The sequence below is a fragment of the Diplotaxodon limnothrissa genome, linkage group LG14 (assembly GCF_057381915.1).
Source record: "Diplotaxodon limnothrissa isolate DT_005_m linkage group LG14, D_limnothrissa_male_GT1.1, whole genome shotgun sequence".
Taxonomy (NCBI): domain Eukaryota; kingdom Metazoa; phylum Chordata; class Actinopteri; order Cichliformes; family Cichlidae; genus Diplotaxodon; species Diplotaxodon limnothrissa.
In genome coordinates, this window is record NC_140609.1 from 34,467,870 (window position 1) to 34,482,601 (window position 14,732).

Here is a 14,732-nt window from a genome sequence, read left to right on the forward strand (position 1 = left end):
CAAGATTTGTTGTGCAATATTTTATGAAATCTAATCCTAGTGGTTCTCCGGGCTCTCATTGTGTGTGCTGAGCCATGCATGCGCTGTTCGGGGGCATGCATTTGCATTTGATATGTTTCTGCAGCAGCTTGGTTAAGTGTGTGTATGTGGGTGTACGGAGATTTTTATTTGAAAATAGTCAGTAATGGCTTTTTTTAACATACTACCATTATGCTTCCTGAAATGATATGAGCATGTTTGAATTAGACATATTTTATACACATTTGAATGCCTTAACTTTATTTTGGGCGATGATAAAGGCTAAAATATTTTCTTTTTCTTTTTCTTCTACAGAACTCTCAAACTAAACTGGCATTGTAACACACATTTGATTTTGGAAGTAGTGTGGAGGCAGCCATGGAAGTGAAGGAACGTAGACCCTACCGCTCACTTACTGCTCGGCAGGACACAGAGCGCCGTTACACTAGCTCCTCAGCAGACAGCGAGGACGGTAAACCCAACGCAAAGTCCTACAGCTCCAGTGAAACACTAAAAGCCTTCGACCATGATTCCAGGATGGCTTACGGGACCCGTGTCAAGGAAATGGTTCATCACGAAGTGGATGAATTCAACCGACAAGGTTAGACAAAATAGTAGATGAGAAAGTGTCATTAATATCACTTGGTATAGCTAGTAGCAGTTTATTAGTGATATGCATCATCATTTTTTAATGATGAATCTCTTATTAATTTACATTGAGTCGCAGTAGAGGTCACTCAGCATCATCCAACTATTAAGTAAGGTGGCTATGGATTGAACTTACCATGGCAATGTTAAAAACTGCATGGAGGACATGCACACTTTCACCTGCTCGCTGAAATGCATAATTAATCATTTAAGTTTAAATTAAATATGATGGTAGATTTAAATTTGCTTGCCACTTGATGTTGTAGTTCTGCTTTTGCAGAGCAAAAGCAAAAAAAAGGGCAACATTTAAATACAGTAAAACAGGGAATTGAGTTACAATTTGCCCCAGTGTAACAAGACATAGTTCTGATAAGGTACCCTAAAGTGAATATAGTGAAAGCATATATGTTAAATGTCCCAATCCTTCATGTACTTGCAACTCCACGACCACTGCTAGTGAAACCTTTGCTCTATAGTGTTTTCTCCGCCCAGGCCATTAAATTGCTGTCATTTTCCTGCGATGAATACTGTTAATTATGTTAAGTGATTCAGCTAATTATGTCTATCTGTTGGCTTGCTGTAGGGGCAGACTTTTCCCTTCGAGATCTTGGCTTTGGAGATGCCCTCCCATCGCATGTCGCCACATACAGGACTGACCTGGGGATGGCACACCGCGAATATTCAGTCAGTGTGGGCTCAGATGCGGACACGGAGACAGACGGCATTATGTCACCAGAGCATGCAGTCAGATTATGGGGCCGCAGCAACACCAAGTCAGGCCGCAGCTCGTGCCTCTCCAGCAGGGCCAACTCCAATCTAACTCTGACTGACACAGAACATGAGAACACAGAAAATGGTAAGGAGCTTTTCTCTTTTTACTTTTTCTCAGCCATTCTTTATCAAAAAGCAGAGTCTGAATTTTTTTGGTTTATTTTGACGCTGGTGTAAACAACGTAACATGTTGTTTAACAGGAAAAGAAGAACAGCGTGAAATAAAGTCACAGTTTTAGACTAAATGATTATTATGTTAGGTTGAATAGTTTTTGGCATTGCTCAACTGGACTTCTTACAAAGACAAGATGAGCTGCAATTAAACATGACAGTTTCATTAAGCCTTTCAGATTTTTGCTTGATTATATCAGAAATTGGCCCAAAGACCAGCATAATTAGGATGTGACTTCTAAAAGGAGATGCGCTTATTAGTTTTCAGCACGATCAGAATTATTACCTGCCATTACCTCTGCTTTTTGTTTAGGGATCGCTTTATTCTTGCTTTCTTTCTGCTGAATCTGTTGTATTGTATTGGTCTTTGTTGGACAATGATCTGTCTTGGTGCTTCTGTTTTGTCCCAGAGCGCATGAAGTCTTTGTGTGTTTGCTCAGAAACTCACATATAAACCTCTTTAAATGAAAATTAAATGTTTAGCCTCGTTAAATGTCCACGTGTTCTACGTTGTATGCTGGAAGACATGAGATAAAAGAGCAGTCATCATCATGGCTGGGGTGAAAGGGGGGCTGTGGGGTGGTGTTCAGTAACAGGCTCAAAGATACAGATTCAAACAGCCGGGATCTCATATTTAATTAATCTAAGGAACAAAATTGTGTCAACCTCTGGGGGTGGGCCCAACTTGTCATGGCTGGCGATCGGGAACAAGGGTTAACAAACATTAGCAGCGCATTACTGGCCAAAGGATCATGCTATTCATTACATACATTTCACACTGTATTGTATTCTGTGTTCGCTCTTTACAGCGAGCACAGAATACATTGGCATTCTGATACATCAGGTGACCCTGTATAATCAGCTCCTGTCTTTCTCAGGAATCAGTTACCAGTTCAAACATGTAATGCTGAATGAAATTACAGTTATGTTATCAGTAGTGCTATTGTGTGTCAGCCGAGTCAAAGGTGAATGGAGGGAGACATATATCTGTGCATGCTACAGTATTTCAAGTGTTTTTAGGGGTATTACAATTCCAGAGCCTGACTTTACCTGCGACAAAGAAAACGCCGGAAGGGAATAACAGTTTTGCTGAAGCTACTTGTTAAATTGCAGATTAGCGAGAGCCGTAAAGTTGTGATATTACAGAATTCTGTTTGGAAGATTAAATTTGGATGCTCAGTCCCGCTGTGCCTGTTTGTCAGTAAACTCTGTTGCATCCTGTTATTTTTTTGGACAGTGTGTAAACTGAAAGAAAAAGCTCTCATAGGTTGGAGGTACTCTGTCATTTAATTTGCTTTTTGTGATACGGAGGTACTACATGGTAAAGTTTAAGGTCTGTTTAGAACGATACATAGTTAGAAACAAACCTAAATCATGCATATTAACGGGTAGATTTATGACACTGTTCCCAGGATACTTCCCAGAAAGAGGAACTCATCAAGGGCCTAGCGGCAAAATTCTAATTGCCCCTGCACAGCCTTGTAGAGAACCTTGTGAATAGTTTTGCATTTCAGAGTGTGTCACATTATGTATTAGCTTCTTATTATAACTGACAGAAATGACTCTTGGAAGTGGAATCCATTTGCCCGAATGACTCAGGGAGAGAACATGGCATCTCTCTGCTTGATCATCTGAGATGCCAAAGGACTTGATTTTACCAGCATTGTATATAATTAAAGAGACTCTTCTTGGTTGACTGTTCAGGGGTTGGTAGGCTGGAATGTATTCAGAGCACCCGAAGCTGCAGCATCATGCGTCTGTGAGACCCAATCGGGATTCTAAGTAGCTTTTTATTCCACTCACCCAAGCAGAAAGAGCACTTGTATTCAGCATTTAATTCAGTAATGCCTGATAACATACAATTTATATATGGCAAGTTAATTAAAATCCATCGAGCAGGTCTGCTTGTGTGTGCTTTAATCTCTTTAAATCAACAAAAAATTTACTCTGCTTTAATGTATTCAAGCCACTGGGCAGTCCCCCCTTCTTCACATGTGACTTACTTGACCCTAGTTTTAATGCATGCAAATAAGTGACAGCAATTTTGGAACAATTTTCTCGATGCTGTGATTCAGTTGTCAGTTTTACACTGAAGAAAAACCTTTCCTTATCATAGTGTGCTTCACTGATTCATTCCATTTGAGATGTCGCAGTAATATTAGCCTTTATCTTGATTGCCGTTTTAACAAATTGCATGATTAGTTTCAATAAATAAGTGTAGTGTCGCAGACATGCAAATTTTTATTGTTATCATTTGATACTTAATGGAGAAATAAGTATTTCCAGTGCTCATTGTAAACCTCATTTATATGCGTGCATCTGTGTGCACATGCATGTGCTCGACTGTGGATTGGATATCATTTAAATGCAGTGTGTACCGGTATGTGTGTTTATCCTATCCATGCTGCCTCCGGTCCCTAGGGAGTCCCTTGAGGATGCTTCCAGCAGCCAGCGACTGCTGAGTCATTGCACATCTTACAGAGTTTAAACTGCAAGAAGGGCCAGGCAGACTGCTGGGTTTGGGAGAGACTTGCTGTTCTTGGTTTTTACCCAATAACGGCTTATCCAGATGTGCTCTCTAATCCAACTTTCCCCCACTGTCATGGCTGGGCTATTACATTTCTGTAACCATAAGAACCGGCAATGGAGATGGCCGCAAAAGCCTGTCGAGGGATTGTTATTCATGTGTTCCATAACCTGTGGAGAAAAACAATGTGGCTAAAGTCTACACAGTTCTTGTTGATAGAAAATGTTTGAGTGACTGATGCTGATATTTTTCAAAGGACAAAATGTAATTAGTTCCAGTGAGTGGTTAGTTATGTTGTGTACTGATTTTGCTTTCCCTTTCTCCGTCCTCCCGAGAGATCTTGTCGGTATCGATTGAGGAGATATACTATGCAGCCGAGCCTTGATGTTACTGTAAAGTTCAATTTCATGATACGCTTTGTTACATCATTTCACAGAAATTGAATGCCGGTATAAAGAATATGCAAAATTTTTTATTTTAATTATTTCATTTCATTTCATTTGATTTTATTATTAATGGTCATTACTGAAATCCTGGTAACTGTAGGCATTGCTTCAGGGCAAAGCTTCATGATACTTTGGTGAAATCTTCTTGTGAAAGTCTCTCCATAGCCTGCAGCACACAAGCAACTAGTAGGGGTTTGTGTTGTCTCCACACACTCCTGAAATCGCTGGATTCACTCTGATTTTAAATCTTTTATTAAATGAAACTTTCCTTGAGGGGGTGTCTGAGTGAAATCAAAATTATATGCTAATAGTACTAATAATAATTTGAATAAAGTTTTCTGATTTCCTTTTAAAATAGAAGATTTCAACACAAATGAGCAGTCCTGATGCCAGATGCCACTTCTGGTGAGCTTAAGAGAGGTTTTCATTATATAAATGTATTTTTTGGGACGGGGGTAAAAAAGAAGTTGTGTCAAGTTGTGTCCCGCAGCTGTGTTAAATAACTCACTGATATGTGGACTTGCTGAATTCCAAAAAATTATATATGAATGATTTGAGTATATTATAGCAACTTAAGTAAATTAGCTTATTTTTATGGATTAGTCTTGCATTGAAAACAGTTACATTTGAGGGGATGGATGGATGGATGAAAAGAGCAAACTAAAATTAAGTAAGACAGTTGCATGGAGCACAAAACTCTTTATTTCCTTGGATCTGTACTCCACACTGTTCTCAGTTTAGTTACGGTTCCCCCGCTGCTCTGCACAGAGAGCAACCCACCCAGTTCTCTACAGATTCAGTCACACACACTCTGCACTGCTCTGCCTCAGTATCCCATCACCACCCTGTTTCATAACCAAAACCAACAACATTTTTAAGGGAAAAAATATGCACCTCAGATTTTTGAGCTAGAGCATCTCACTGAAATAAGACACTAGTCCATACTACTTCTTTGAGCAAACAATAAGTTGTATTACTGCCAAGTACTAGTAATAGTACCACCCTCCAAAATGCTATCTGCAGTATGGGGAGTTCCCATCCTAGAAAGCAGCACTAATATACACACCCAAATACTACACATTTTATTTTTAGGTTCTGTTTACAACTTTTCTCTCCTTTAAAATAACCCAGAAGTGCTTCTGTGCCACCACTAACAACCCCTTGCAACAGAATACCTAAACTTAGCTCCCACACACCCCTGTTTATATATTTTACTTTTAGGATTTCTCTACCTCTCCTATATCCATTACTTTTTAGTAACACATGCTCCATGCTTTTTTCCCTTTCTATATGGTATACATGGTCCGATACTCTCTTTTCACGGGTAGTTGAATTTAATCACGTATGACCTGTTCTTAACCTAGAAAATATGACTTCTTCCATTCTGTATATTTAATCACAGTACATGTAAATACCCATTTAACAGAGCTGTGACCTTACACAGTGTATGGGCTCCGATCAAATACGGCAGCGTGAAATCGCTGTGACATCACGTGAACTATGAACAGAATGGACTTTACTCTCAATTGTTGAATTGACTCAATAAAAAGCCATTAAGTTGACTTGCCAGAATGCAGTATTTTGCTGAAATAACACAACTGACTCAATTATAAAAAACAAAAACAAAAAAAAAACCTTATTTGTGCAGTATCCAATTAAAGAGGATTCTTTTAAACCAACAATTTCATTTGTTTTTGAGTGCAGTATACAGGAAATTTCATTAAAACAGAATGGACTTAATGAGCATTTAAAGTTCATTTTTTAAAGAAGAGGAATATTCTGATCTTATAATTATCCAAAATACTAAAGCATTCCCCCCCCCCCCCCCCCCCCAGTTTTTCTTCCCTTTCCTATGATCTTTATCACAACAACACACTTTAGAGGCTGCTCCACAAACGAGTGATTTGAGGTAGCATGCAAAAATAAGGCCTGAATATGAGCGGTGGTCGTGTTTTTTAAGTCTTTTCTTTTTTTATTCTGATTATAACATGAGTCAGTGATCAGCATTTATACCTTCAAAGCACATAATCTGCTGAGCTGATCATGCGTTTAGCTTGGGTAAGTGCAGCATTTATTGATGGTGAGTTGGCAGATAAAATGTGGTCAGTCTGTTATCTAGATTCACTCTGCTCCTGCATTCTTATGATGTTTTTGCTACCGAGATGTTCTTTTTGGTCTGCTTTAGATGTTGTTACTGACTTCCACTGATGATCCATACATGCAGTCATAGTTAGTGTTAGTAAGTGTTATAAAAAACTGTGAAACAAAACTCACACAGTATTCTCCAACTCCTTGGTGACAATGATTTTGTTCCCTTGCTACCTGGTTTTAGATGCATGTTGAAGGGTTCAAGACTGAAGAAACCTTGAACTGTTGAAAGATTGAGGTTAAGAGCTCCAGGGCTATACTCAGTTACTGAATCTTTGAACATAGCATGACTGAGTGTGAGGGACAGGTGTTCCTCGTAGAAAAGTCACAGCCCCAAAAGGCTGAGGAGCTTTGAAAAGCAAATCTCTCACAGTTTTGAACTTGAGCGGGGAGTACATCAACCTGTCCCCTGTATCCACGCATTGAAAGGCCTTTTGTTCGCTTCTATTCACTGTCATTATTGTTGTGCCCAAGCCACAATTCCATTGCATAAAGAAGCACCTACACTTGAGGGTGATTGTAAAATGTATGTGTTACAGAGACGCAGCCCTAACAATAGTCCACTTTCTTTTGTTAAATCCAGTACTGTTTTTTTTTTTTTTTAGGGGGGGTTGTTTTTTAATTTGACCTGCGTAAAGTAAAATCCAGGATTTGGTGAAGTGAGAAGCTGAAAAAATCTAAATGAAATAATTTGAAAGGTTACAGAGAATAAGGAAGCACATTACAAATGTACGCTCTGCCTAGAGATAGATGTCAATGGCCACACACCCCTGAATCATATGAGAAAATGTCTTTGATGCACACTCCACATTTAAGATGTGTTTTAACTTTGAACTGAATAAAATTGGAGCCTGTGGGGTGAAGTGACATCAGCCTTTCATTTGGACACGTTTTTTCTGTATTACACGGCTGGACTCATAGCGCTTGCTTACAACATTACGGGAGTATTTTTTTGTTTGTTTGATAGGTTTGTATCATGAATGTGGGTTCTTATTGGCTAATTAAAAAGAATTAAGATAGAAAAAGTAAGGCTATGATAAACTATTGATACAGACTGTGATTGTTTCTCTCTAACAGATATCTTTTTTGCTCAGCAATGAAACCAGTGACATATTTATAGAATATTATTTTTCAAATACCCTTAGGAACAATTACACTGTCCTATTGTAGTTTATTAGCTGTATCGGTTTTCCTGCAGACACAACAGAATCGTTGTCAAACAATGGTATTTTGAGGCATCATTGACTTTTGGCATCTGTGATAGAGGCTGTGATCCTTTGCTGTAGAGGAGAGTTTTTGCTGTAATGCTGGGATCTGTAATTTGACTGCAACCACATCGAGCACAACATGGAAGCTTGTTCTGAAATGGTCACGGGCATCGCAGCGGCAGAATATCAGGCGAAATGATGCTTCAAAGAAATCACTAGTGGTTTCCTAGCTCACAGCAGCCACCACCCCCAGTATTTCTTATGAACTTATTTATTTGTTTACTTTTTTGGCAGAGTTTCTCCTCAGATCATGGATTAGTAGAGATATTTGCTGGCTCATTTGCAGGCTAATTTGGTGGGTTTTATAGGCCCTTGTGGACAGTTTTGAGCTGTTATCTGTGGGGTTGCTTATCCACTCCCTGCCAGTGCCTCTGACAGTCTAAACCAACATCACATCAGGGCCCACCACTGAGACTCAGGGGCCTCAAAGCACGACATGGAGGAGGATGAGCCCTCCTCTTTGGAGGATTATCCAAACCTAGTGTTACAATTTCTGTCCCTCTTTTAGCAATATCCATTTAATGTAGAGTCCTATTTTATATGCTTGTGTTATTTTCAGAGAACAGTCATTCTTAAAATGGAATATAAGCTGCAATGCACTGATTCAATATTCTGAATCTTTTTCCGTGCACGAGTAATAGTTACTGTCCAGATTCAAGGATCCCGTATTAAATACAGTTTCTTACTCAATGCTATCATATAAATATGTAACATACCATTAAAACAAAACATCTACAAATCTCTTGTATCTGATGCTTTTTATGTTTCTCTTTTCTAGAAGCCTTGCAGTAAAATTTCAGATAGCTATGGAACTTTTAGTCCTACTTGATCTAACATTTATCAGTAAACACCAGCTATGGAAATTGAATATGTAAATATGTTTCTGTCACTTCATCATCCAAAGGTAGAAAACACTTTCTTATATTTAAGATGCAAAATCAAATCATGTTTTTTTTTATTGAACTCTCATGCATATTTCATCGTATATGTATAAAAGTACACAAGAAAAGAGCCAAAAGAGTCTCAGTGGATGCGGATGAAACGTGTCTATTAAATTTGTGTTTCTTTTAAAAGTCTTACCCGGGAATGATGTGAGTTCAGATGGTCCTTTGTGAGTATAATTATTTGTCAATACAGAGCGATTCAAAATAAGATTAGCATGCTTAAATATAAGATTATTTTCACACACATAAAGACTCATTGCGCTGGACAGCTCATGTTCTTCCTGGATTATTTATCTCTCATTGAAAATAGCTTGGCACAGTGAAAATTTCACAGCCTGTGAATTTTGAAGAAAATAGTTTGGGATATAAGCTTTACAGTTTTTTTTCTTCTGCCTTCAGAGGTTTCCCAAAAGTACTGCTGTCACACTGGAAACGCCAGTCTTATCGCAACTGTATGAATTGCCAGCTTCTGCAGTAGGTCGCACCAGAGCTGCAGTCTGTCTGTCTTGCAGTGTGTGAATTAGAGCTGGGCGATAGAACGATAACGATATGTATCGCGATATAACTTTTACTCGATAGAGAAATTAAGCTATCGCGATAGACCTCGCCGCTCTTGTCCTCTTAAAAAAAATAAATAAATAAAAAATCAGCCAATCCAAATTAAGTAGCGCAGAGCCGAACCAATCACAGCCGCAGCGTCACGTCGCGTGACTTGTAACGTACGGCACAAGTGCCAAGCCGCACGTGTGTTTGTTTGGGAAGCAGCCAGCGGGTAATGGAGGAAATGAGTGTGCCGACTAGAAAAATCAACCGAGCGTGACCGAAAAGAAAACAGATAATGGTTCCAACGCCGGAGAGATTGTCGAACGGAAGAGCCATAGAAGTTCCGTAGTGTGAAGGTATTTCGGCTATTTCAAGTCTGACAAAAAACAGAGTAGCGTGCACTGTAAATTGTGCCGAAAGCAAGTCTGGAAATACAATAAACTGGTGCATGCGTCACACTGTGCGCCACGTTATTGTTTCGGTGAAATGAATTTCTACAATACTGTTAATTCTACTCTCTGCAGTGTTTAAATGCTTACATATACACACAGTTACTGTCTGTCCACACATACGACTCGGTTCTGCTTCTATGCCCCAGCTTTGTTTACTTTTTCCCACCGAGGCTTCTAGACTTCTGATTGGCCAATATTTCTGCACGGTTAGGAATCTAGCGCCACCTGCTGCTTTGGCATGTTCATAGCAGCGTTTTCCTTCATTTCTCCCTTTAAGTGTGGACGGGATTATTTTTTAAAACGAAAACGGAAAATCTCCGTTTTCAAAAATACCCGTGTACGTGTGGATGTAGCCTCAGTCTCTGACTGGAAGCGCTAATTCGTCATTCGGCTTTTGTCAGACTAAAGTAACTGTTAAAACTGTTTGAAAAGCTCAGCTATACAACAAGGAGAGATTGAGAATTTCCTTTTAGTTCTCAGTTTATTTGATATTGACAAAAGTTAGTCAGTTTTGTCTGTTCTTCTGTAACACAAACTAAGATTTATTTTTAGAATTAATATTTTGTTTCTAAGTGGAATTGACAATTTAGTCGTCTGTTTCGTTTGTTCTATTTTGAAACTTAAACGCTTTAGCGGCTGCCTTTTGTGTAGTTTGCAATATTTGCCTTTATTTATCTGAAAAAGTCTCATGTTCCTTAAGTACATCTACCCTGTTGAACTTATTATGGGAAATAAATATTTAAATAAAAACAAGCTGCTGATTATTTCACATTTTACTTGTGAGCAACAGCACATTTAAATCTTACAAATATAGTTATTTGGCTTATATCGTGATAGATATCGTTATCGCCTGAAATGAAAAAAACATATCGTGATATGAAAAAATCTCATATCGCCCAGCTCTAGTGTGAATTACCAAATTCTGGCATAGATGCACTTTTAGAGGATTTAAACTGGTTTCTTACTAGCTAAGCTCTGTCTGTTGTTTACAGTAGGTTGGAAGTGTAACGCCTTTACCATTTTGTTCCGCGTAAGTGTAGTTCAGACGCATTTTCCCATTTAGCTTAGGTATGGATGGCAACCTGAGGCAGTATGTTTTCAAAATGTCAAGTTGAACAACTTAATCAGGTACTAGAAAATAAATTGACTTCTGTCAGTCAGCTGCCTGATAAACAGCCACTATAAAAATTTATACGCTACACTAGTTATGTGACTCTATAGCATACAACAGTTGCATGGCTGCGATAATATTATGTTCGCTTTTGCAAAAGTGAAGTGGAAAAGCGAGGACAAAAAAGAATATTTTGATTTTCCTAACATTGTTATAGTGTTAAGTTGAGCTTTAAGTCTTGTGTGCCCCTTTTGTCATTTGCTAAAAGACAGTGAGAGGCAGGAAAAGATTTTCTATAAGTTTGTTGTGGTGAGCTCAGCCTGCTTTGTTGGGGTCTGCTGGGGGAACTGCGTCGGAGCTGGTGACACTAACAGATGGATAATCTGATCAAGAAAGCTGGCTCTGTGATTGGCTACAAATTGGACATATTTGAAGATTTGTGGTCGAGAGGAGGTCACTGAAAAAAATAAATACCAATTTATAATACTGACCACACTGTTCACCGTTTACTGGACTGGCAACGGCGGACTTTTTTTGACAGACTGTTTCAGCTCTACTGCCAAAATTCAGTTAAACATTTATTGACATTTTAAAAACTTTTTTGCTTCTACTTTTTCTTTTTCTTAGTGCTGTTGATGTTATTATTATTAAATTATATTAACTGCTGTAGCAAACATATTCCCTAATCTCGGATAAATAAAGCTTTATTGTACCTTTTCTTATCACATAGTTGACTTCTAGACGTTCTGCTTTCTTCACACTGTACACATCCAAGAAAAGTATAGAAGTAAGATAGAACCGTAAATGTCTCATTTTATTCTAGAAAGTGACAGCTTCATGAATAATAATACAACCTGTAACAGCCAGAATGCAGTAAACAAAGGACTGAAAAAAGATTAGGCTTATGGCTCATATTTATCCATTAAATATTTATTGGACTCCATTCTTATCCTGCGGTTTAGCTCAGAACATCCTTTATGTAACAGAATGTATGTTTAATATGAACTAAAATGTCTCAAGGTAACATTACTGAGGTAACATTATACTAGGGCTGGGCAATTAATCCAGTTTCATTTTCAATTAGGATTTTATCTTCCAACAATTATGAGAACAAGATAACTGGGATAAAGCAATTATTGTTTTTACTGTATGTTCATTTTTCCTAAGTGTTTCACCTGTTTCTAAAAAGCAAACAAAAAAAACTAATAAAAAAAAAACAAAAACAAAGCTGAGACGTTAAAGTCATAAAATGCTTCCATTAATGAACCTTCCAAAGGTTCATTAATGGCTGCTTAAAGCTGCCTGACAGTCGCTGGCTTGCTGCAAGTCCACTGCCGGCTGGGCCTGGACCACATCCCCCATTGCAGGAATTCTACTGTAGAGGCTGTTGGATGGTTGTGGGCCACCAGGGACCCTTCCGAGATTGGCTCTACCGTCGACCAGTTTGTGCTTCCATCCCCCTCTTTTTCTCCAGTTTTTCATTATTAATTAATTCATTTTTTCCCAGTGTTTTGCTTGAGGCAATCCCTTATAAAAAGGCCCATTTTTTAAAGTTCATGACGTCCACTGCACTTATTTAACATTTGTCTGTAATTGGTAGTTATTCACCATAATTGTTGGTAAACAAACTGTTCAATGTTGTCTTATTTTAATTCTTAAATAATTCTTTTTAAAACGAAAAATTGTACACAAAGGACTCAATGCTCAACAATAGAATATATAAAATATTGGAAATTCTTATAATTTTTTGCTACTAGATTGACAAATTATTTAAAAATAATCATGATGTTTGTGCTGTTGTCCAAGTCCAAATTTGCAATAAAAATAGTTTTCCTTGCTGTGAACAATTGTTCCTTAGTAAAGGTGTTTTCTGTCTGCACAAAATATTCTTGCAACTGACATTCAACCAAGTATTGTTAACTACATACTTGGATGAATTATAAGAAGTACTTGGATGGTTGGAATATACTTATATAAGGTCGAAATTGTTTTCAAATTCAAAATACATTTATGCCCACATTTCTTTACTCTTTGTTTAACTTCTTGTGGTATAAACTAATCTTACTGACCATGTTGCTGACTCTTAGTGGCTTAACTTTTATCATGCTATGAATTATATAAGCACTTACAAACACAAGCCGCTTGACAGCATGCATTTTAGATAGCCTTTTGAACTGTCTTGCACTCAGTGGGAGCTGAACACACACACAAATCAATTCTTCAACACTGACAAAGTGTCTGAAATGAAAAACAGTGGGCTTTTATGTAAGCTATCTGGAGAGCATGATGAGAGGAGGATATCAGTTTTAACAGAGGTGTACTCTCTTTCATGAAAGCCTGCGTGTTACTCCGATGGCTATATACAACATCTGGTGGAATCATGTAAAATGTGTCCCTCTCAGTAAAGAATTTTACTGTATTATACAGTTTGGATTCCAGAAGAAAATTTGGAAGATGTAAAGGTTTTCAGTTTTTTGAGGCCATGTTTAAGCTCTTTATTGTCTTTTATTAGGAATGTAGCTTTTTCTTAAGGGTATACTTTAGAATTTTATTAGGCAAGCCCTAGAATGCACTGAGGAATGGCAGGATGGGGATGGTGTTATCTTTGTTCAGCAAGGCCCGAGGCAAGCCACATGTAGCCCTAATGAGTCGCTTACAATTTCAGGCTCTGCTTGCTCTCAAACACCAAAAGTAAACTTTTGTCTTTTTTCCCCCTCACTATTCGGGGACCTTAAGAGGATTGTGGGATCATTATTTATTCATGCCATTGTGTTTATTCACCAGCCTCTTTGTGCGATGGAAGAGGGAATGGAGTAGCCTGTGCAGACGAAGTAAAAGCTGATAATTATCCACTATTAGTGTTGTTTTTTCAGCCATGGTTTAAGTCAGCTCAGTTGATGATCGAGCTATGATAGAGGCCGCGAAACATCCATTTAAAGCAGATTACCATGTGCACAACTTTGAAGTTTGGAATCCTCTGCTGAGGATTCTCCAAATGGGCGTGATGCGTTTATAAGCCTGTTTTTACTGCACTTTTTCTGTGCAGTTAGAGAAGATGTCTTGTCACAGTGTCACTTGCGAACAGTTGTGTCGACCAGGAGATCCTTGAAAACAGCCATCACAGGCCTGCAGGATGTCGTTAACAGTGAGAGGTGAGGAGATTGGAACCTTTACTTTTCATCCTAGAACAAAGAAAACCCTGGGGATGCTTAAATGGGGTTGTATGGAGGGATTTAGCAATGTCAGACTGCCTCAGAAGTAGCACTGATTCAAAAGACCAGCAAAGTAAATTGTAAAAAAAAAAAAAAGGGGGGGGGGAATGGAATTGGGCCTAAAGACCAAGGAGTCTTGAAAACGTTTGCTCAGTTAAAAAAACACAACAACAAAAAAACGGTGCATCAGCTTAGCTGTCTCAGCATGTTCAGTTGGCCTGCACACTGTGTTCTCCGTTTATTCTAGGTGTCAAAACATTCCTTAAGGGTAACACAAAAAAGGTTGAAGCTTGCCGTTCAGCGGGATTTAGGGTTTCTCTTCGAACAGAAAAAAGTCTCCTCAGTTGATTTCAGTTTTAAATACCGAGTCTGATTCATTTCTCTGTTTGTCACAGAAAAGTAAGAACAGATGGTGTCTTTCAGCTGGATAGCGGGGCACACAAGTTTTCTTCTTTTCCTTCCAGCACAGAAAA

At 38.4% G+C, this 14,732-nt stretch overlaps 1 protein-coding gene across 3 annotated transcripts in view; it reads left to right on the forward strand.

Annotated features, from left to right (window-relative positions):
* Positions 1 to 396: 396 nt before the first annotated feature.
* The window catches only part of tenm4 (teneurin transmembrane protein 4), a 112,589-nt gene continuing 98,253 nt past the window's right edge, over positions 397 to 14,732 (forward strand). For all 3 annotated transcript variants that reach the window (XM_085370026.1, XM_085370027.1, XM_085370028.1), the window contains exons 1-2: positions 397 to 619; positions 1,250 to 1,522. In XM_085370026.1, coding sequence (XP_085226152.1) covers positions 397 to 619; positions 1,250 to 1,522 — 496 coding nt within the window. The remainder of the gene's footprint in view (positions 620 to 1,249; positions 1,523 to 14,732) is intronic.